This window comes from Pseudophryne corroboree, chromosome 4 (assembly GCF_028390025.1).
Source record: "Pseudophryne corroboree isolate aPseCor3 chromosome 4, aPseCor3.hap2, whole genome shotgun sequence".
In the NCBI taxonomy this organism is placed as follows: domain Eukaryota; kingdom Metazoa; phylum Chordata; class Amphibia; order Anura; family Myobatrachidae; genus Pseudophryne; species Pseudophryne corroboree.
The window spans coordinates 342,134,336-342,156,593 of record NC_086447.1 but is presented as its reverse complement, the minus strand read 5'-3'; the positions used below and the strand labels follow the sequence as shown (position 1 = coordinate 342,156,593).

Genomic DNA, 22,258 nt, shown 5'->3' with positions numbered 1-22,258 from the left:
ACTGTATTAAATAAATTCCATTTGAACTATTACATATCACAAAATGGTTTATTTTATATTCCTTTTTGGTAGTAGTTGCTATAAACGTCTCCGCTTTACTTCCTTGTGTGGTTTTGCAATTCCTGCAGCCTATACATAGACCACATTTAAAAAAAACTTTTAGATTTAATACGTGTCCTCATACTCTGCTTTGCGGCTACTGCGCTAGTTACCAGCAATTCTTTTTATATCGCCGGAAGTATCTTCTTTAATATTGGGTCTCTTCTCAATACCCCCCAATGGGTTTTTTTTGTTTTTTTTAGAACTGCTGCTATTTTCTTATGCTCTCTTATAAGTGGTTATAAAAGAGATACCCCAGTCTTCTACTTCTTGCTTGTTTAGTTTCTTTATTAATAGATCTTTCCTATTTAATATCTCTACTTCTGAGAAAATTTGATCTAAATGTCCCTTTTCATAACCCTTATCCATAAGCTGTTTTTTTGTTTTGTTTTGATTTACATCATTTTCTTGATCTTTATACACCATAGGATGGGAACAGTTCCTTTTAATGTGATTCCCCAGCACCCACCTCAACCAATTGGGGTGATGGCTACTCTGAACCCTAATAAAAGAATTACTATCAATTGGCTTAATAAAGTTTTTTATACACATTCTTTGATCCTCCATATAGATTGTAAGGTCCAAAAAATGGACACTAATATCACTAATACAGGAGGTAAGTACTACTCTGAAATCATTCAAATTCAAAGTCTCCAGAAACTTTTGCTCCTTTTCTCTCCCTCCCCTCCACACAAAAAAAAGAATGGCGTATTTGGGGGGTCATTCCAAGTTGATCGCACGTAGCAACTTTTTACTGCTCGTGCGATCAACTAGACGCCACCTATGGGGAAGTGTATTTTAGCATAGCAGGGCTGCGATCGCTTGTGCAGCCCTGCTATGCTAAAAAAGTTTTGTGCAGAACAAGACCAGCCCTGCAGTTACTTACCCTGTGCGATGGATCCAGCGATGAAGGTCCCGGAATTGATGTCAGACAACCGCACTCCCAACGCCTGGATACGCCTGCATTCGGATCTCCACGACCGGAAAATTGTGAGAATCCGCCGCGGAACGCCTCCCCGCTGTCAATTTTCTTGCGATTGCGCTAGCGATCACTTTCTCCTTTCTTCTGGTCATTGCTCGCTGGGCAACGATGCGCATGCGCTTTGAGGACACTGCACATGTCTGACCCGTTCGCACCGCAGCGATGAACCGCAGCGTGCAAACGGGTTGGAATGACCCCCTTGGTGTGCCAGGGTTGAGTCGTTAATCTGCGAGGGTGAATAGTGGTTGCTGGAGTGACAGTCAAGAGAAGAAGTAAGGGATGCATTATATAGGGAAGTGGCTTGTTCAGGGCATGAGAGTTAAGGCCAGTACTCACGGACCGATGTGGGAGAGATGTGTGCTGAGCGAACCGCTCAGCATACATCTATCCCACCGCTCAGCACAGCGCGATGTGTGCTGAGTGTGCGGGGGGAGATGGGGGGGGCGCTCATTTCACCCAGCGGGTGAAATGAGCGACCTGCTAGCTTGGCCAATCTAGCACCAGCGATAGCGATGCGCGGGGCTGCGCATCGCTATCGCTGTGGGGGGTACACACGGAGCGATCATGCTTAAAATCTAAGCAATCTAGTCAGATTGCTTAGATTTTGAGCAGCGATCGCTCCTTGAGTACCCCCCTATAGAGAGAATAGGAGAGAAGTTTTATTTATTACAAATACATTGTTTCAAGATCTTATCTTGTTAGCATGAGCCCTTGAGAACAGCAACAATATCAGGGAAAGTACATGTTCCTATTTTCACAGTATTCATCATTTTTTTTATTTTTCTGTGGGGAAATTAATAGCGTCCGCCTTGTGAGGACTGAAGTAATTTTTAAATTTTCCAGGCAGATGCAAATAGCCAGATGTGATAAATCGCATGAAACATGTCTACCCTGATTTTTCGAATGTTAAACACACAGGCTGTCAGATGTAGTAGCAAGAGACTTTTCAACTAGTCGGAATTGCACCAAAACTGCTGTGCCGACCTGACTGCCCCCTCCCAGAGGTGACTGCTTGAAAGTTGCCAAGTATGGGCATTAGCTAACTAGGGATGGTACTACTATATCAGGGAGACACACAGCTTGGGTCTACCTTGAGATAGTGCCAAACAGCACAAGGGACCGCTGTGGCTGTATTCACTAAGGTAACTAGATTCCCCCACCCCAAAAAAATCAGCCCCCCCCCCTTTTTGGGGGGGCAGTGGGGGGGGCGGGGGCGGTGGAGCAGCCTCTGTTACACCTCTGAGTGGTGGTTGTGGGGTATGAATGGTTAATAACAAGTAAAAAATATCAGGATTTTTTACTAACACACTACATGTCCCAGTATGCCCAATTTTAATGGCTGCCAGGGCATGCTTGCACTTGAAGAACTACTGGTAAATCATGTACTAGTATCCAGGGACTGTTGGCAACGGCAATAAATATGTACCAAATATGTAAATAAAGTAAACACACTACTGTATTTCAAAGACATTTTCAAATCCTTGCAGTGTCCGACTGGGGCATGAAGGGCCCACCGGGGAAATGCTCTGTGTTAGGGGCCCGTGCACATGGATGTGGCTAGCATCCAGTGGGGGTGTGGCTAGCTACCAGAGAGGTGTGGTGCATTTTTTACAGTATATTACTGTTGTTAACCAATAGAGAGTGTACATTGTCTGGGCCACTTTAAAAATATATATAGTAAATATTGCTAGTGCATTCACGATAATGTACCAGATTAATAACATACCTTCCAACTGTACCTTTTTAATAGGTACAGTACCTTTTTTTAATGGTCTGTACCGATTTTTGGCTCTCTAAACTTCCATTGAAAGTATAGGAAAAGGGCCGTGACCACGCCCCCCTTTACCCATAGCCACGCCCCCTTTTCTAGTTTGTACCGATTTTTGTGTGTAAAATGTTGGAGGGTATATAATAACAGTAATACACTCTAGAAAGTAGACCATAGTCCTGTGCTGTATAATGTAACATAAATATACTGTATATTTCTAGTGCACAGTCTGGAATCTGATCCCTAGAGGAGGAGGAGGAGGGCCCACAGGCAGTGGGGCCCACCGGGGGTTTCCCCTGTACCCCTGTGGGCCAGTCCAACCCTGAATCCTTGTAATGTGTAATTATGTAAAAGAAAAAAATATTACAACTGGAAATACAGGAGCTGACCAACAAATGACAAATCCAAATATAATTTTGAGTCCTGTTTTACTTTCATTAGAGATGTTCATAAAAATAAAAATGTTAAATAACTACAAGAAGGAATAAAATGTAGGAACCACACAATGGAGAAGGGGTAACATACTCAGCACTAAGTTGCACTGTTAGCACTAATGCGTCTTAAACCAGCACTGGATGAGTTAAATTTCCAGCTGCCACCTCCTGTGTTAGCATTGGGAACATGACGTCAGGCAATTGTTTAGCTAGCCCAGCCCTGAATGCGTTTTGTCCTTCCTCTCCTGCCGTACAATCCTGGAGTAGCTTTTCCTGGTAACAAATCTCGTTGATGGTGCGATGTAGTCACAGTGTCAGGGACCCCACTCACTGCCAATGACAGCTTCCCGCCCGCACAGCTGAGCCAGTGCCCACCGGACCGGATAACCTCCTGCTGCCGCTGCCCGGGCACAGAGCCGCCACTGCTGGGGTGCTGGCAGCGCACCACAGACATGACTGAGATCAGTATCGACAAATCCAACCTGCCGGGAGTGAAGGAAGGTAATGCTCTGCAGCATGATGGGCAGCTTCTGCTGCTGCCCTGCTCCGTGTAGGTAGCAGCCGGTTCCCAGCGGGGTAATAACCAGGCAGGGAAATGGGAGGATAAATGAGCAACCTGTTCTATTGGCAGCTTATTAACCCCTTTACCTGCGGTGTTCTTTGCCTCGATAGGCCCCTGGTGGCTTGTGCCTGGTAGGTGTAACCCTATTACATGTATTATCACAGGTACACATGGTGGCCCGGCTGCCCAAATCGCTGTGTTTTCCCAATTCCTGAGACTTCTATGTAAAGTGAGTTTTTATATGTGGTTTCTCATTCTTTGCTTTATGGTTAGTGATGGGTTTTAGCAGTGTGAATTTTATGGAATAATTTGACTAGATGCATGAAAGCTTGGAGAAATAAAGTGGAGAGAACTAAAGTACCAACCAATCAGCTGCTGTCATTTTTCAATCACAGCCTGTGTCGTGGCAGTTAGGAGCTGATTGACTGGTACTTTATCTCCATCCACTTATCTCTCTTCAAGTCTTAGTACATATGCCCCTCTATCTCTCGACTCTTGGCAAACTTTGCTAAATATACCCCAATATTTGTAATAAGATTTCTAAAGCAAGGTATTATGCAGCACTATACAGGGAATGTTTAATAACTTACAGTACTGTAGCTCACCTCTGTCCCAGTTCCACTTCCAGTATTTAAGTCCTCTACTACACAAACACTTTGGGGTCAATTCTGTCCATACCCAGTTGACCTACTTTTTGGCTTTTTAAATATTTGATCTTGTGTTGAGAAACAAAAAGTAATACATTTTATTTTTTTTATAACCCAGTGTGAAAAAAATGTAACAAATGTGTGGTTTTGTATGGTGGCACAATTGAGTTTAGGTCCTGACTGTGAAGTTTATTTCATAGTTGTTATACTGTGGTTAGGCTACTTAATTATTTTCAATATGGAATGGGCTTTTATGAGTATCAGCCAGTTGTACAGTAATTTGCAGAAAGATGTTGAATGGTCACATGTGGTTAAAGGATGAGGTACAGTAAGGAAGTGTGAAATCTTGTAAATGTGTGGCATTATGGGGGAGATTTATCAAATCTTAGAGAAAGTGGACAGCAATAAAGTATCAACTAACTAGCTTTTAACTTTTATTTTTCGAACACATCCTGTAAAATGACAGGAGCTGATTGGTTGGTACTTTATCTCCAAGCTTTGCTAAAGATCCTCCAGTCCTATGTATGTTGTGGCAAGGCACAGCTGATGTAAAGCTTGTTTGATAGCGCTTTTATAGTACAATTTGAGACCATCTTTAACACCATACTTTCTTGGATCCCACATGTTGTTCCTCCTATCATTTCATTCTAATAGGCCCTACACACTGGGCGATAATACTCAAAGATATGAACGATCTCGTTCGTTAATGAACGAGATACCATTCATATCTTTTAAGTGTGGAGGCACCAGCGATGAACGATGCGCGGCCCCGCGCTCGTTCATCGCTGGTGCCCCGTCGCCTGTATGGACGATCTGTCACTGCCCCCCCCGCCACGCCGAGTCGGCCGTATCCGCCGTCGGCCAGCTCGGCGGCGGATCGCTGTGTAGGGCCCTTAAGGGGTATATTTACTAAAGTGCTGTGTGACAGGACGGTCCCGTACGAAAGCACTCGCCGCTTTCGCGTCCCGTTGGCTGCGCACAGAATGGAAGGTCAAGTCACACGAGGCCTGACCACATAGGGGATTCTCGCTTACCGTCAGTAACCGCCTGTTACTGTCTCCACCCACTGCGTTGTGGGCGGGTTTATGCTGCCACCACCAAACTCCTAACCTGCCGTGGCGTTTGGAACCACGTTTCTGCTCTGTATGTGCCGACGCACTGCCTTACCACACCTGTGTGGTGCTGACGAATCCCCACTAGCCACTTGCTAGGCCTCTACCGGTAGCTGGCGGAAGGCGGAACTTGGAGACGTTAGGTGCTTCCCTGGACAGCCGGAGGACGGGGCTAGGTTTGGCCTAACCCTGTAGGTCACAAGATGAAGCAATCTTCTTGAGGCAATGATGTTTTATTGGCTCAATAGTTCTAAAGAGAACTCTTCCCTATTGCTAGGGGCAACAGCATACAGCAAGATGTTCCAGCACAATAAGATGGTACTACTACAACTCTGGAGGCACGCAGGTCTCCTTTTTATGTCAATTTTCCACACAGTATCACAGGGGGTAAGCCCTCCCTGTCTTCTCCAACCAATCAGGTTATTTTACAAAATACAACCATACAAAACAAGAAGAAACCTTTTGCTGCGCCTGTGTTTATCAATTAACTAATCAATCTCAAATTGAATGAACCTGGAACTGATAGTGTGGAAATACGTCCGCCGCTATAGGGAGATATGCGATACTCCTATGGATTTGGACAAGTATAAAAATTAATAGAGGCGCTCATATAATCCACACACCATGTTTTCACAGGTTCAAAAAACAACCAAAGAATCAATTAAATTAAATTTTTTTTATATATTTATTGTTCACAATAATCTGATAAAAATACCCTCTAATATAAATAATTCATGAAAGTTGTTATTCATAACTATCCGAATTGCCACATGCATATGTTTCAAATTGTGTAAAAATACATAAAAAATCTAGGCTATAACATTACTATATGTAGCATAAAAAATTCCCACTGAACTGATGGAGTAAAAGTTCAAAGTGTAACAATATGTTACAATCCTTTTAGAAACACTGTTGCTGAAAGTTTCTGAATGTAGTTCCAGGATAAGACACAGTAACTGTAAGTTTCAAGAATGAGCTTCAATAAAGATTGATGGCATGAAATAACTGTATATAGAGAAAGGTTACCTCTCCAGAAAGGGCTGGTGAACACGAGCGTCCCCGGGTAAGTCCAAAGTTTTGCCCCGTTTGTTTGTGCAGCTGGAGGGTACGTACCGTGTATAATATATCCGCTGGCCGCTAATTATTCCTCACTTGACCTCCTGTTTGGCACCCGATGTATGCCGTGCAGACAGGAACGGGCAGCGAACGTGATGCTGCTAGATGAACCGCTATCCGCAGAGATCAGGCTGCACTGTGAGATTCCTCCCAGACTACCTGGACGTGCACCGTCCGCCGGGAGTCAACGGGCTGGAGGATGATGAAGCCGGTAATTACCGTCGCACAGATCCCACGGTTAGGTTATAGGTCAGTGGAGGTCGCCCGTCATTGCCGCAGATGAATTCGGGCAGGAAAGCTGTGTCCTGGAAGCAACCTGGAGCAAGTGTTCAGTGGAGAAGAAAGTAGGGGAGGAGTCCTGACGCGTTTCGTCACGTGACCCGTGACTTTTTCAAAAGTACCCTCCAGCTGCACAAACAAACGGGGCAAAACTTTGGACTTACCCGGGGACGCTCGTGTTCACCAGCCCTTTCTGGAGAGGTAACCTTTCTCTATATACAGTTATTTCATGCCATCAATCTTTATTGAAGCTCATTCTTGAAACTTACAGTTACTGTGTCTTATCCTGGAACTACATTCAGAAACTTTCAGCAACAGTGTTTCTAAAAGGATTGTAACATATTGTTACACTTTGAACTTTTACTCCATCAGTTCAGTGGGAATTTTTTATGCTACATATAGTAATGTTATAGCCTAGATTTTTTATGTATTTTTACACAATTTGAAACATATGCATGTGGCAATTCGGATAGTTATGAATAACAACTTTCATGAATTATTTATATTAGAGGGTATTTTTATCAGATTATTGTGAACAATAAATATATAATTTTTTTTTAATTTAATTGATTCTTTGGTTGTTTTTTGAACCTGTGAAAACATGGTGTGTGGATTATATGAGCGCCTCTATTAATTTTTATATTTTACAAAATACCAATAAATCACATTTTACAAGGATATAAGTGCAATAAAACAATATCCTCCTTCCTGTGACACAGACGTTTGGCATCAGATTAACATTCACTATTGATAAATTTATCACATAGCTTCAAAATACAAAGGTTTCTGTCTCATTCACATCTCCAGGCAAACCCAGTGTTTGAGATTACAACAGGAAGTCTACAATACAAACAAACAGTCTTCCTTCCTGCATCGGCCGTTCGTATATCAATTAAATCAGGTACATGAAACAAGTTCCAAGCCCATAGACCCAGTGATTAGCATCTCTCTCTAAGGAACTTACACATCAAAAGGTATTGTCCTTCACACTCTCTGCTATGACAGGGCCATTAGCATGCCACTTCCTATTTCCAGAGGATAAGAGATGATTATTCAGACATCTATAAGAGTAAGTGCATTTTCCTCTTTAAATATACAGATGACCACATCTTGAATATAAAATAAATACAGTTAAACATGCATTCTTGCAATTGTGCATAGAGCACTACATATGACATGTTAAAACACATCATTAAACAAACTTTTAAACAGTCCGCGCCCAGCGCCGTAAGTACGTTTAACAGTGATGCCAAGCGCCCATTGTCCCGATAATGGCGCCGGGCACTAGGGGTTAACCCCTTCAGAGTGGCGGCGGCCATTTTCCCTGTGGGCTGGAGCCTCTCCGGCCACACTCCCCTCCCCCCCCCCCCCCCCCACCCCCCCCATTCAAGCGGGTCAACCAGGGACACATGTCCCAACGATTTGGGTCCTGGTCCCGCAGTCCTTAATGAGGTTACCGGGAGTTCTTTGGGGGTTCAGGCTCCTCCTGACGTGACAGTCCATCCGTCTTGCTATGAGCCTTGCCTTGCTTGTGGATAATATGAGAGTCATAAACCTGAAGAGCAAGGCTCCACCGCAACAGTCTGTCCAATTTCCCCAATGTAGGTTGCCGCCACCTAACAGGTGGGTGGTAAGTCACCACGGTGGGGGGCCGGTTACAAACAAGTGCCACCCAAGGTGTCCCAATTGTGGCATACCCCACCTCCCACCATAGCAGTTTTCTGCTCAAACAGGCCACAGGGTGCTCCTGCCCATATGGCTCTTTCTGGCTCGGTACTGCTCCCAGTCCGTGCAGTGGCGCAGTAGTTCGTAACACACAGTCCTGGTCAAGAATGTGCGCCATCAGCACTGGAGCGGGTACCCGAGCCTCCTTCAATGACTGGAATGCCAACTCGCAAGCGGGTGCAAAGTCCACTGACTTGGGAATGCCCTTCTTAGCCATCTCTGTCAAGGGGTTCACTACAGGACTAAAGTCAATGACAACATGTCCGTAGGGCCTTACAGGTTCTAAGGTCAGTACCGGTCTGGGTGATGTGGGTCGGGGACAGCCTCTGGTTGCCTCCACCCCCTCTGGTTTGGGCCTACCCCTGTCTCCTCCCACATGGTGCCCCAGGCACTGCACCTCCGTCATACCTATCTGGCAACTGTCTGCCCTAACTGTCAGACCTGCCCTCCAATCCTCCTCCGTCGACCTATGACTCGGGAAACCTACCCTGTCACCTAGGCCTACTCTTCCCTCCTCGTCCGCTACCTGTGCCACAGTGATGGCGGCCAGACCACCAGCCTCTGGATCCTGTGTGGCATCCACTACAGGGAGGCTGCGTGTCTTCCCCGATCTACTGCGCACAGGCAGGGGACCTGCTATGTCCACAGCAACTTGCTGCAAGGGTTCTCCTATGGGCAGAGGCCCAGAGACAACACAACCGCTGGAGTGCCCCGGCTGCCAACGCATGGCACCAGCCTTACAGTTGGTCTGGGCGTCATCCGACATTCCAGACCAGGGTAAGCACCGTGTCAGGCACTTCAGGGTACGGTCTATCTCCGGGTTACTGTCCAAAGGGGTTTCGATGGCAACCGACACCGGTTGCGCAGGAACATTCCCTGAGGGGACCAGTTGGACACATTCCCTATCTGGTCTATCCCCTCCCACTTTCCTGTCTACCCTGTACCTTAACCCTTCCCGCCAGGTCAAACTTCCCGCCCCAACCCTGTCAAGGCCGCTGCCAGAGTGGCGCCTCATGCCTTTCGGGGATGGGTCAGAGAGTTGAGCCTCCCTAAACTCCTGCCTGTGGCCCTCAATCTCTCCTAAATTGGGACACTCTACAGGGGGATCTAGGTGGGGACTACTAGGGTCAGTCTGGTAGGGGTCAGTCATGGAAAAGTCAGTGTGGTTTCTCATACTCACCGCCGGAGTTGACAAACCACTTGGGTCAGGAGCATCATTGGGCACCCCCACAGGATCAAACGAGCTGGAACCGACATCCTCTGCGTTGCTAGTGGACGTAGGCATACCAGAGGCAAAAGGCATGCGGGGTCGATGTACTGATCTAGCCGCTGTAATCTTTTCATCTGGGCTGGTTGATGCTGTGGTTGGCTGTGCTGGCAGTTGTCTAGCAGCTGTAGTCTTTTCCTCTGGGCTGGGCTGTGCTGGAGCAGCTGATGTCAACGGTGGTTGTGGAATTTGACTCCGGGGAATGGCGCCAACAAACATAGTGACGATCCCACCACCCAGATCATTTCCTAGGACCACATCAGTTGGGAGACCATCCATGACGGCAACTTCTCGCAACTCTGGTCCAGCTCCCCAGTCCAGGTAGACTCTTGCCATGGGAACCGCTTTCTCTGTTCCATCTGCCAGGGTGACCTTGGCAGTGCGACCCTGCAATACTGCAGCAGGATCTATAAGGTGGGGGCTCACCACAGTGATTGAGGCCCCAGAGTCTCTTAGGCCTTCCCCCTGCAGGGGTCCCACGTGGACTGGCTGCAGGTGCCTCCACATGTTGTGTAGGGGCTGTTTGGCCATGCAGGTGACTCTCTCCGCAGAGTGCACCTGTCTCTCGCCACACTCCATCGGACTTACTGGAGGGGGAACAGTCTCTGTAATCTCATCTCCTCTCGTCAAACAAGCAAGCCGGGCTCCAGCACTCGGATTTGGGGCACGAGTCTGGGGTGCTTGGGATGCAGGACAGTTCATCCTCAGATGTCCGATTTTCCCACAGCCGTAGCACTTCTTCTCCAGTCGTGGCACCGATGATCTCTGATCAGTTGCAGGGACGCTGCGGTGCGGTTGCTGGCCAAGAGCACCCGGGTTGGAAGATGCTTGTCTTTGGGGGTGATGAGCTGAAGAGGGGGGTCCCCTTGGTGGTGCAGTCTTTTGGAGCTGGCTGGGCGCTTCTGCCCCTGTGGCCGAATTGCCACATACTTGTCTGCTAACTGGGCAGCCATCTTTAAGCTGGGTGGCTCTTGATCTAGCACCCACTCCGTCACTTCTGGGGCGCACCTGCGGTAGAACTGCTCCCTGCAGATCAGGTCGATCAGTGCGTCCCATGTAGTGGCTTCCGAATCCTTCACCCACTTCACCACGTACTGCCGCAGCTGGTTGGCGAACTGCTCATGGGTGCCTCTAGGATTCTTGGGCCAGTCTCTGAACTTCTTCCTGTAAGACTCTGGAGTGATGAAGAATCGCTGGAGGAGGGCCTTCGCGACTTCGTCGTAGTTCCCACAGTCCTCCGTGGCCACTCCTCGATAGGCCTCCAAGGCCTCTCCATGCAGAGTGGGTACAAGGTGTCTCACCCACTCCGACTTTGGTAAATAGTGTAGTTTACAAGTCCTTTCAAAAACTTGCAAATGTCCATCAATGTCCCCATCACTGTCTGCAAACTTGGCAAACTGAATGCGTCCCGATCTGTGTACAACAGCTGACAACGGCTCCCGGGGTACCACAGTCTGTGGTGCCCGCTCATCACGCCACATCTGGATGATGATCAAGCGCTCTTGCTCCGTTGCCCTTTCCCCCAATTCCGCTAGCCGATCTGCTAGGGTATCCGGGCCGCCCCTCCTGGGACGTTGGGATCCTGGCCCTGCTAGGGATTGCTGGGAAACATTGCTGCTGTGAGAGAGGGCGGGGCTTGTGGTTCTCACCGGTTCCTTACGAAGGTCCACTGTTGGGCCGTCCTCTGCGATGCTGACGCCGTCAGTGCTTTCCACCTCCGCCCGATGAGACTCCTCCACGCTCCTGAGCGCCGCCTTCATGACACTTCTGGACGCGTTGGAAGGGATATCCACACCCTTCTCCTGGCACACGATCTCCAGATCACCCTTGGACATTCCGCTGAATTCCGCCATCTTGTGCGTTCTCCTGCGCTGCAGTTACTCCTCTCCTGAGTAACTCGGCTTCTCCAATCGGGTGATGAAAAGCCGCCTGGGAATATCCCACCGCTGTGCCACCAATTTCTGTGACAGGACGGTCCCGTACGAAAGCACTCGCCGCTTTCGCGTCCCGTTGGCTGCGCACAGAATGGAAGGTCAAGTCACACGAGGCCTGACCACATAGGGGATTCCCGCTTACCGTCAGTAACCGCCTGTTACTGACTCCACCCACTGCGTTGTGGGCGGGTTTATGCTGCCACCACCAAACTCCTAACCTGCCGTGGCGTTTGGAACCACGTTTCTGCTCTGTATGTGCCGACGCACTGCCTTACCACACCTGTGTGGTGCTAACTAATCCCCACTAGCCACTTGCTAGGCCTCTACCGGTAGCTGGCGGAAGGCGGAATTTGGAGACGTTAGGTGCTTCCCTGGACAGCCGGAGGACGGGGCTAGATTTGGCCTAACCCTGTGGGTCACAAGATGAAGCAATCTTCTTGAGGCAATGATGTTTTATTGGCTCAATAGTTCTAAAGAGAACTCTTCCCTATTGCTAGGGGCAACAGCATACAGCAAGATGTTCCAGCACAATAAGATGGTACTACTACAACTCTGGAGGCACGCAGGTCTCCTTTTTATGTCAATTTTCCACACAGTATCACAGGGGGGTAAGCTCTCCCTGTCTTCTCCAACCAATCAGGTTATTTTACAAAATACCAATAAATCACATTTTACAAGGATATAAGTGCAATAAAACAATATCCTCCTTCCTGTGACACAGACGTTTGGTATCAGATTAACATTCACTATTGATAAATTTATCGCATAGCTTCAAAATACAAAGGTTTCTGTCTCATTCACATCTCCAGGCAAACCCAGTGTTTGAGATTACAACAGGAAGGCTACAATACAAACAAACAGTCTTCCTTCCTGCATCGGCCGTTCGTATATCAATTAAATCAGGTACATGAAACAAGTTCCAAGCCCATAGACCCAGTGATTAGCATCTCTCTCTAAGGAACTTACACATCAAAAGATATTGTCCTTCACACCTCTCTGCTAGGACAGGGCCATTAGCATGCCACTTCCTATTTCCAGAGGATAAGAGATGATTATTCAGACATCTATAAGAGTAAGTGCATTTTCCTCTTTAAATATACAGATGACCACATCTTGAATATAAAATAAATACAGTTAAACATGCATTCTTGCAATTGTGCATAGAGCACTACATATGACATGTTAAAACACATCATTAAACAAACTTTTAAACAGTCCGCGCCCAGCGCCGTAAGTACGTTTAACAGTGATGCCAAGCGCCCATTGTCCCGATAATGGCGCCGGGCGCTATGGGTTAACCCCTTCAGTGCGGCGGCGGCCATTTTCCCTGTGGGCTGGAGCCTCTCCGGCCACACGCTGTTTTATAGAAGTGGAGATGTTGCCCATAGCAACCTATCGGATTCTACTTATTTATCTTGCACAGAGGTCCTCAAGGCTCCCCAACGGTACAGCTTTTAAGTTTACGTGGCCACAGGTGACTTAATTAGCACTTCAGCCAATTTGGTTTAACCATCTGTGCTGAGCCATGGATATACCTAAAACCAGGACCGTTGGGGTGCCTTGAGGAACATGTCTGAGAACCTCTGATTTTAGCACATTCTAGAAATGAATAGCTAGAATTTGATTGGCTGTTGTGGACAACATCTCCACTTCTATAAACCTACACTTTAGTAAATATACCTCTGAAGTGGCAAGTCTGCTTTGTTATGCAATGTCGATTCATCTTGGATGCTTATGTGTGTTAATGGGCAGAAATAGCATTGTTATAGTCTTTTCTTTTTTTTTTATGCAGATGTGTCCACCCAAGTCTAGCCTCCATGCACGTTAAACAGCCATGCCGTGGCGTGAGTCGGTAGCAGCAGGGGGCTTTTCGTGCAACGTTTTCATTAAAATGCATCTTATTCACAAATGATGCAAATAGGACGCACAAGCAGCTTTTGCTGATTAAAATGATATGCGGTGTGCGACTGTGAGTGTATCTGCATATGAAATGCTACGCTACAGTGTTTTCAGACTGCAGCCCAATTTTAGTACGTTGTCTAGGAGCACATTACCCATGTATCTTGACATTGTATTATTTCTCCAGCCAGCCAGATTTTCATGCCTGTGTACTTATTACAGAAGTTGAGTTTCTGGTGTCTTATTACAACAAAATGATATGCAGTCGTGTTAATGGAGAACAACTAGTATTATTCTGAGAATCCACAAGTGAGATAGTTATAATTAGTTTCCGATATGTTGCATGTCAAGTTATACTTTAAGAAAAAAAAAACTTTTTGAGGGGAGAAAATAATGTATAATTAAGGAAACCAAAATATATTTTCTCTAGCATCTATAAGGGATTTTGGGGAGACTTAGTACAATGGGGTATAGATGGGGTCCAAAGGAGCTGGTGCACTTTAAATTTCTTCACTGTGTGTGCTGGCTCCTCCCCTCTATGCCCCCTCCCATTTACGGTTTAGAAAAAAGTGCCCTCAGGAGAGGATGCACATCTTTGCAGCTCCAGAGAGTTTTCTTCAATTTCTTTTAAACTTTTATTATTTTTGGTATGCTGTTTGGGCAACAGCATGCCTGCACCGTGGGAGTTAGGGGGGATGGTCACTGGCCTTGCAAGGTGTCACAGCCGCTTCCCTGCTGCAGGACCACCGTCCTGGGAGGTTGTTTGTACAGCGGGGCACTGCGCCTTAGCTGTTGCAAACACAGCACGCCGCACACCCTAACAATAGCCTGAAGGTGACGAAAGTGGTGAGTGACGAAAGCGGGGCCCCCGGTTCAAAGTGCGGCTGACACACAGGTGAGGCATACGGGACACGCTATAGCCCCCTATGTACACTGGGTAGCGGTGGCTTAAACTAGCACTTGTGTGATGTTTTTAAGCTAATTGGGAGACTTTGCCAGTATAAAGAACACTGTAGCTCCAGCGCCATGGGGAGGGGGGGGGGGGGGGCGGAGCTACCTCAGAGCGGGACCAGCGGTATTTTGGCGCCTTCCTCTGCTTACAGCAGCAGGAACACACAGCTCCTCCTGACACTCAGAAAACGCTGTAAAACTGGTACAGGGTGTAGCAAAGGGGGAGAGACGCTATTGTACACAATCTGTGTCCTATGAAGGACAGTAATCATGGGTGTTTTCACTGTGATATAACAGCGTACAGTCTCACTGGGGCTGTGTAGCTGGGGTGTGCTGGTCCTCTCTCTCTATCTCACTCTCACATATAGTAAGGGGCAGGCTTGCTAGTTATTACTTGTCTGTGTATGTGATTGTGCTTTACTGTGAACATGGGTAAACAAACTGCAGTGTATGCCACATCGGATTCTCTCCATTACCTGATTGTGTTTCATGTGAACAATGCAGCCATTCTTCACAACTCAGTGAGGGGGCTGGGAGAGAGGGTCAAGAGATGTCTGATATGTCGTCACAACTCACTGCTAATGTTCAAAAAACTCAGCTACTACAACAGGCTGTTGCAGACTTAGCTGCTAGGGCAGATGTTACACAGCCCCCCTCTCTAACTCAGGACCACAAAAGCGTGGTTTACCTGCTCTACTGTCTGATTCAGATGAAGATGTACAAGAGGATGGGGAGGACTTGGATCCCGTTAGTGGAGCTTCCACTTCTTCTCAGGGTATTGAACCCCTCATTCTGGCTATACGGGACGTGTTAAAACTCCCTCTAGAGGACGCTGCATCACAGCAGTCGTTTTTCCTTTACACAGAACAAGCCTTATGCCACTTTCCCTGATTCTGTAGAGTTAGATGACCTGTTCAAGTTAGCCTGGAAAAATGCAGACAAAAAAATAGCAAGTGTCAAAAAGATTTTTGCACACTTTCCCATTTGCTCCTGAATGTAGGAAATTCTGGGAAGAACCCCCGGGGGTTGACGTATCAGTCTTTCGACTGTCAAAAAAGGCGGTGCTGCCTGCCCCGGGCTCCTTTACCATAAAGGACCCTGGGGACAGAAAAATAGAGACTACACTAAAGTCTATCTACACAGCAGCAGGTGTATCGCAAAGACCGGTCATAACGGGTTGCTGGATCAGGAGGGCCTCTCCGGGAAAATGCCTCTAGTCACTACGGTGACTCTCTTGAAACACATTCAGGACACTGCACGCGTCCTGTGTGACTCGCTCAAGGAGATGGACAATATTAATGCTAGGACCTCTGCCACGTCAGTTTCGGTGCGCAGGGCCTTGTGGTTGCGTCAATGTGTAGCTGACGCAGAGACTAAGCGCAGTGTGGAATCTCTCCCCTTTTCTGGGGAATGGTTCTTTGGGGTTGAGTTGCATACGTGGATTTCTAAAGTTACTGCGGGGAAATCCATGTTTCTCCCCTCTGGGGCCCCGCCGGCTAGGCGTTCCTACCCGGGGCCGTCTGTTCAGTCCTTTCGGTCTTACAGATTTTGATCTAGGGCCAGGGGTGCCTCCAATGCGGCTAGAGGCACCAGAGGTAAGACAAGAAGACCTGCGAACACCGGTTCTCAGGAACAGAGCACCGGTTCTGCTTCCACTAAGTCCTCAGCATGACAGTGCCCACCCACCCCGAGGGGATCTCTAGGTGGGAGCTCGACTGCATCACTTCAGACGCGTATGGGAAAGCTCCTGCCAGGATACCTGGGTAAGGGACCTCATTTCTCAGGGCTACAAGCTGGAATTCAACGGTGCTCCTCCCCAGCGATTTTTCAAATCAAGCTTACCAGCTTTGGAGCACGCGCAAGTTACATTGCAACAGGCCATTCAAAAGTTGGTCCAGTCCCACGTCATTGTTCCAGTACCAATACAACAACGGGGAAAGAGTTATTACTCCAACCTGTTTGTTGTACAGAAGCCGGATCGGTTCAGTAAGGCCCATTTTTAATCTGAAATCCTTGAACCCTTATCTCAGGGTTTTCAAGTTCAAGATGGAATTAAGATCAGTGATTGCGGGCCTGGAAGAACAAGAATTCATGGTTTCCCTGGATATCAAGGACGCCTACCTTCATATTCCAATTTGGCCACCTCATCAAGCTTATCTGAGGTTTGCACTACTAGACGATCACTACCAGTTCCAGGCACTACCCTTCGGACTGTCCACAGCTCCGAGGGTGTTCACAAAGGTATTGGCGGAGATGATGTTCCAGCTCCGGATCCAGGGGGTCAATGTTGTCCCTTATCTGGACAATCTCCTGATAAAAGCAAGATCCAGGGAGCTTTTATTGCTCCATATCGACTCCACTATCCAACGTCTGTCACACCATAGGTGGATTCTCAAGTTACAGAACTCCCACCTGGAGCCAACTCGGCGGCTCCTGTTACTGGGGATATTACTGGATACTGTGGCCCAGAAGTGTTACTCCCAGAGGACAAGGCGAGAACACTTCAGGAGATGGTCCGCATGGTGCTCCGACCTGCTCGAGTATCTATCCATCTTTGCGTCAGACTGTTGGTGAAGATGGTTGCCTCATACAAGGCAATCCAATATGGGAGGTTCCATACCAGAACAATTTGATTGGATCTTCTGAGCAAGTGGTCCGGATCACATCTACAGATGCATCGGATGATACGGCTGTCGCCTCAGGCCAGGATTTCCCTCCTGTGGTGGCTGCAGTCCTCAAATTTCCTGGATGACTGGAGTTTCAGTATTGGCTCCCCCTCGCGACAGATGCAAGTCTGAGAGGATGTGGAGCTGTCACCCAAGGGGCTCAGTTCCAGGGCAGGTGGTCAGCCCACGAAGCCCTCCTTCCGATCAACATTCTAGAACTTCGGGCTATCTACAGTTCTCTGCTTCAGGCCTCTCCTCTACTCAAGGATCACGCGATTCAAGTAGACGGACAATGCCACAGCAGTGGTTTACATCAGTTGGCAAGGAGGGACAAAAAGCATAGCCTGCATGCGAGAGGTGTCAAAGATACTCCCCTGGGCGGAAAGAAATGCAAGAGTAATGTCAGCAATCTACATTCCGGGAGTGGACAACTGGGAAGTTTACTACCTGAGTCATCACGATCTCCACCCGGGGGAGTGGGGGCTCCACCATCAAGTATTTCAGCAGATCATCGACCGGTGGGGCTGCCCACAAATAGACATGATGGTTTCTCGACTCAACTAGAAGCTTCACTGGTATTGCTCACGAACCAGAGACCCTTGGGCTCGGGCAGTGGATGCACTGACGTCGCCTTGGCCTTACCGGCTGGTCTACCTGTTTCCTCCAATTCCTTTGCTCTCACAGGTGCTCAAGCGAATCAGAAATCAGGGAGTCCAGGCAATTCTGATTGCCCCAGTTGGCCTCGAAGGACGTGGTACGCGGATCTTCTGGACGTGTCCGTTGAAGACCCTTGGCCTCTACCAATAAGAAGAGACCTTCTTCAACAAGGACCGTTCATCTACCCAGACTTACGGCATGGAGGTTGAGTGGAACATCCTAGCTCACGAGGGCCTTTCCAAAAAGGTTATTGTTACCATGGTTCAGGCCAGGAAACCTGTAACATCAAAACACTATCTTGAGGAGTTATGTCTCTTGCTGCGAGGAACGAACGTATCCGTCTGCGGAGTTTTCACTTGGGACGTTTCCTGCAAGCTGGTGTGGATAAGGGCTTACGTCTGGGTTCCATTAAGGTCCAGATTTTGGCCCCCTCAATTTTCTTCCAGAAGAAATTGGCGGTGTTGCCAGAAGTTCAGACCTTCTTGCAAGGGGTTCTTTACATTCAGCCTACTTTTGTGCCGCCCACGGCACCCTGGGATTTGAATGTAGTGTTGGAATTTCTACAGTCCTCCTGGTTTGAACCTCTAATGACGGTAGAAGACAAGTACTTCACGTGGAAGATGGTGATGTTGTTGGCCCTGGCTTCTACTCGGCGTGTCTCAGAATTGGGGGCCTTATCGTGTAAAAGTCCCTACTTGGTCTTTTACTAGGACAGAGCGGAGCTTAGGACTAGGCAGCAGTTCCGTTGTTTATTGCTCCCGATCTCCAGTCTAAAGTGACGGCAGATGGTGGGGGGTGGTATTCAATTGTGCTTATTTATCGCGCTTGTCATGTCCAGAGAGGTCGGGTTTTGCTGCGTAAAGCAGATAAACCCAACCAAAGTAATGGGCACAACACAAAAAGTCCCATTTCAGCACTCAAATGGGTCACTTTTAGCTCTAGAGCTTGCCACCCCTGGCGATAGCAGCTGATCGCGCCTGAATGGTGTCAACAATAGAATACCTCCATTGGGCGCCATCTACTGACGAGAGAACAATTGAATCTTGCCCGAAGAAAGTTTAAAACTGGATATTCACACCCTTTGCGGTGATGTCACATACTTGAGGAAAGCAGACCTGATCTGCAAAATGCGTTACACACTGGAACAAGGTTTGGTAATGTTACTATGTATTTTATTTAATAAAAAGAAAGTGGTTGGCACACACAAAAATTATTGAAACTTTACTTTTAATGGAGTATCCTTTAAAATATTTTTCCTATTGTTGCTGGGTATAATGTAACAACCATGAAATATAGAGGTTAAAATCAGTGGAAAATGCATACATATACTGTATATAAATTGTGATTTATTTACATGTATAGTATATTCCATTAATTTTAACCTCTATATTTCACTGTTATCTTATATCCAGCAACAGAAAAAATATTTTAAGGTTACTCCATTAAAAGTACATTTTTTATTAATTATTTGTGCAACTACTAGACACACCCACTGTCTTTCTCTTTATTAAATTGGACTAATGCTGCCTATACACCTAAAAGATTTATTGTCAGATCTGGACGGTTGGAATGAAAACCTGGTAATGGATGAGCGCAAATGACAGTTGACCATTTGCTTCTAAATGCCTTAGAACCACCAAAAATGAACGTGTATTTAACCAATTTGTCTGACCATTTTTGTCTGTTTTCCAGTGTTTGGGAGCAAATAGTCAATTGTCATTTGCTCTCATCCATTACCAGATTTTCATTCCAACCTGCCAGATCTAACAATAAATCTGTAGGTGTATGGCCAGCTCAACTCTTGGTTGTTAAGGCTCCACCCCCATAATTGATATTATCACAAAAAAATGTAAAGGGGTTGAAACAAACCTTTAATCCTAATGATAATTGGAAAAGTTTGTGTTCAGATATTCATTGTTCCTCTTGTATTGTATGCCATTTTTTTTTTATTGTAATTTCCGTTTGTTTATTTTTAGCCTTGAAATCTACACCATTACTGCAAGTGAGCATATTCCGTTTCGAACTTTCCTTTTGTAGTTTATGCACATCTATACATTCAGGTTCCACCAGCAGACTTCAGTGTTAAAGTTTGTATTTGCTTAAATGTTATTCCGATAGGAGCCCATCCCGGCTAGCAGTACAAGTAAAGTGATCGCATCTGCAATCACTTTACTTTCTATTTTGGCCAGCTACACATCTGACTGACATCGGCACATGTGCGTGCAGCAGAGGTTGAGGGAACATTAGCTGGCGGGCCCAGGCCCTGGAATGCTTAGCATTCCAAAGCTTGGTAAATCTGATGGTTTTATGCCTATGGAAACCTGTGGGGGCTGCGACTGCTGTCGGAAATTGAGAGGCCTCAACAGATATGGAGTTATGGTCCCTTTATGTTAAATTGTGGTGATATTCAATACAGTGCATTCGGAAAGTATTCACAGTGCTACACTTTTTGCACTTTTTGTAATGCTACAGCCTTATTCCAAAATTCTACACACAATACCCCATAATGACAGCGTGAATTTTTTTTTTTTTTTTTTAGTTTTTTGCAGATTTATTAAGAAAACAACAGCTAGTAAATCACATGTACATAAGTATTCACAGCCTTTGCTCAATACTTTGTTGATGCACCTTTGGCAGCAATTACTGCCTCAAGTCTTTTTGAATATGATGCCACACGCTTGGCACACCTGTCTTTGGCTGGTTTCGCCCATTCCTCTTTGCAGCACCCCTCTTGATCCATCAGGTTGAATGGGAAGCGACGGTGCACAGTCATTTTCAGATCTCTCCAGAGATATTCAATGAAATTCAAGTCTGGGCTCTGGCTGGGCCACTCAAGGACATTCACAGAGTTGTCTTGAAGCCACTCCTTTGATATCTTGGCTGTGTGCTCTGGGTCGTTGTCCTGCTGAATGATGAACTGCCGCCCCAGTCTGAGGTCAAGAGCGCTCTGGAGCAGGTTTTCATCCAGGATGTCTCTGTACATTGCTGCTTTCATCTTTCCCTCTATCCTGACTAGTCTCCCAGTTCCTGGCGCTGAAAATCATCCCCACAGCATGATGCTTCCACCACCATGCTTCACTGTAGGGATGGTATTGGCCTGGTGATGAGCGGTGCCTGGTTTCCTCCAAACATGACGCCTGGCATTCATGCCAAAGCGTTCAATCTTTGTCTGTTCAGACCAAAGAATTTTGTTTCTCATGATCTGAGAGTCCTTCAGGTGCATTTTGGCAAATTACAGGCGGGCTGTCTTGTGCTTTTTACTAAGGAGTGACTTCCGTCTGGCCACTCTACCATACAGGCCTGATTGGTGGATTGCTTCAGAGATGGTTGTCCTTGTGGAAGGTTCTCCTCTCTCTACAGAGGAATGCTGTAGCTCTTGCAGAGTGACCATCCGGTTCTTGGTCACCTTCTCCCCCCGATCGCTCAGTTTAGACGGCAGGCCAGCTCTAGGAAGAGTCCTGGTGGTTTCGAACTTCCATTTACGGATGATGGAGGCCACTGTGCTCATTGGGACCTTCAAAGCAGCAGTTATTTTTCTGTACCCTTCCCCAGATTTGTCTCGAGACAATCTTGTCTTGGGAGGTCTACAGACAATTACTTTGACTTCATGTTTGGTTTGTGCTGAGACATGCACTGTCAAGTGTGTGGCCTTCTATAGACAGGTGTGTGCCTTTCCAAATCATGTCCATTCAACTGAATTTACCACAGGTGTACTCCAATTAAGCTGCAGGAACATCTAAAGGATGATTAGTGGAAACAGGATACACCTTAGCAACATTTTGAACTTCATGGCAAAAGCTGTGAATACTTATGTACATGTGATTTCTTAGTTTTTAATTTATAATTGCAAAAATCTAAAAAAAAAACTTTTTTCACGTAGTCATTATGGGGTAGTGTGTAAAGAATTTTGAGGGAAAAAAAATAATTTATGCCATTTTGGAATAAGGCTGTAACATATCAAAATGCAAAATGTGGAAAAAGTGAAGTGCTGTGAATACTTTCCGGATGCTCAGTATGTGCAGATACCCCCCCCCCCCCCCCAAAAAAAAAGTGTGTATTACTGAGGGATATCCTACAAAATTATTTGATAATTACCCCCCTAAGTCTTGCTGGGTTTCAGTCAATTAACTTCATTAGATTACCTACAGTGGTTAAATGAA

General features: G+C 46.6%; 1 protein-coding gene across 3 annotated transcripts in view; it reads left to right on the top strand.

Moving 5' to 3' along the window:
* The first annotated feature begins 3,479 nt into the window (after window positions 1-3,479).
* CCDC50 (coiled-coil domain containing 50) overlaps window positions 3,480-22,258 on the top strand; it is a 171,333-nt gene continuing 152,554 nt past the window's right edge. The window contains exon 1 of one of the 3 annotated variants that reach the window (XM_063916451.1): window positions 3,480-3,784. Coding sequence is in view for 2 of the 3 variants with exons in the window: in XM_063916450.1 (XP_063772520.1) it covers window positions 3,736-3,784 (49 nt within the window). In the remaining variant the exon portion in view is untranslated. The remainder of the gene's footprint in view (window positions 3,785-22,258) is intronic. The other 2 variants (XM_063916450.1, XM_063916452.1) reach the window with 2 other exon arrangements.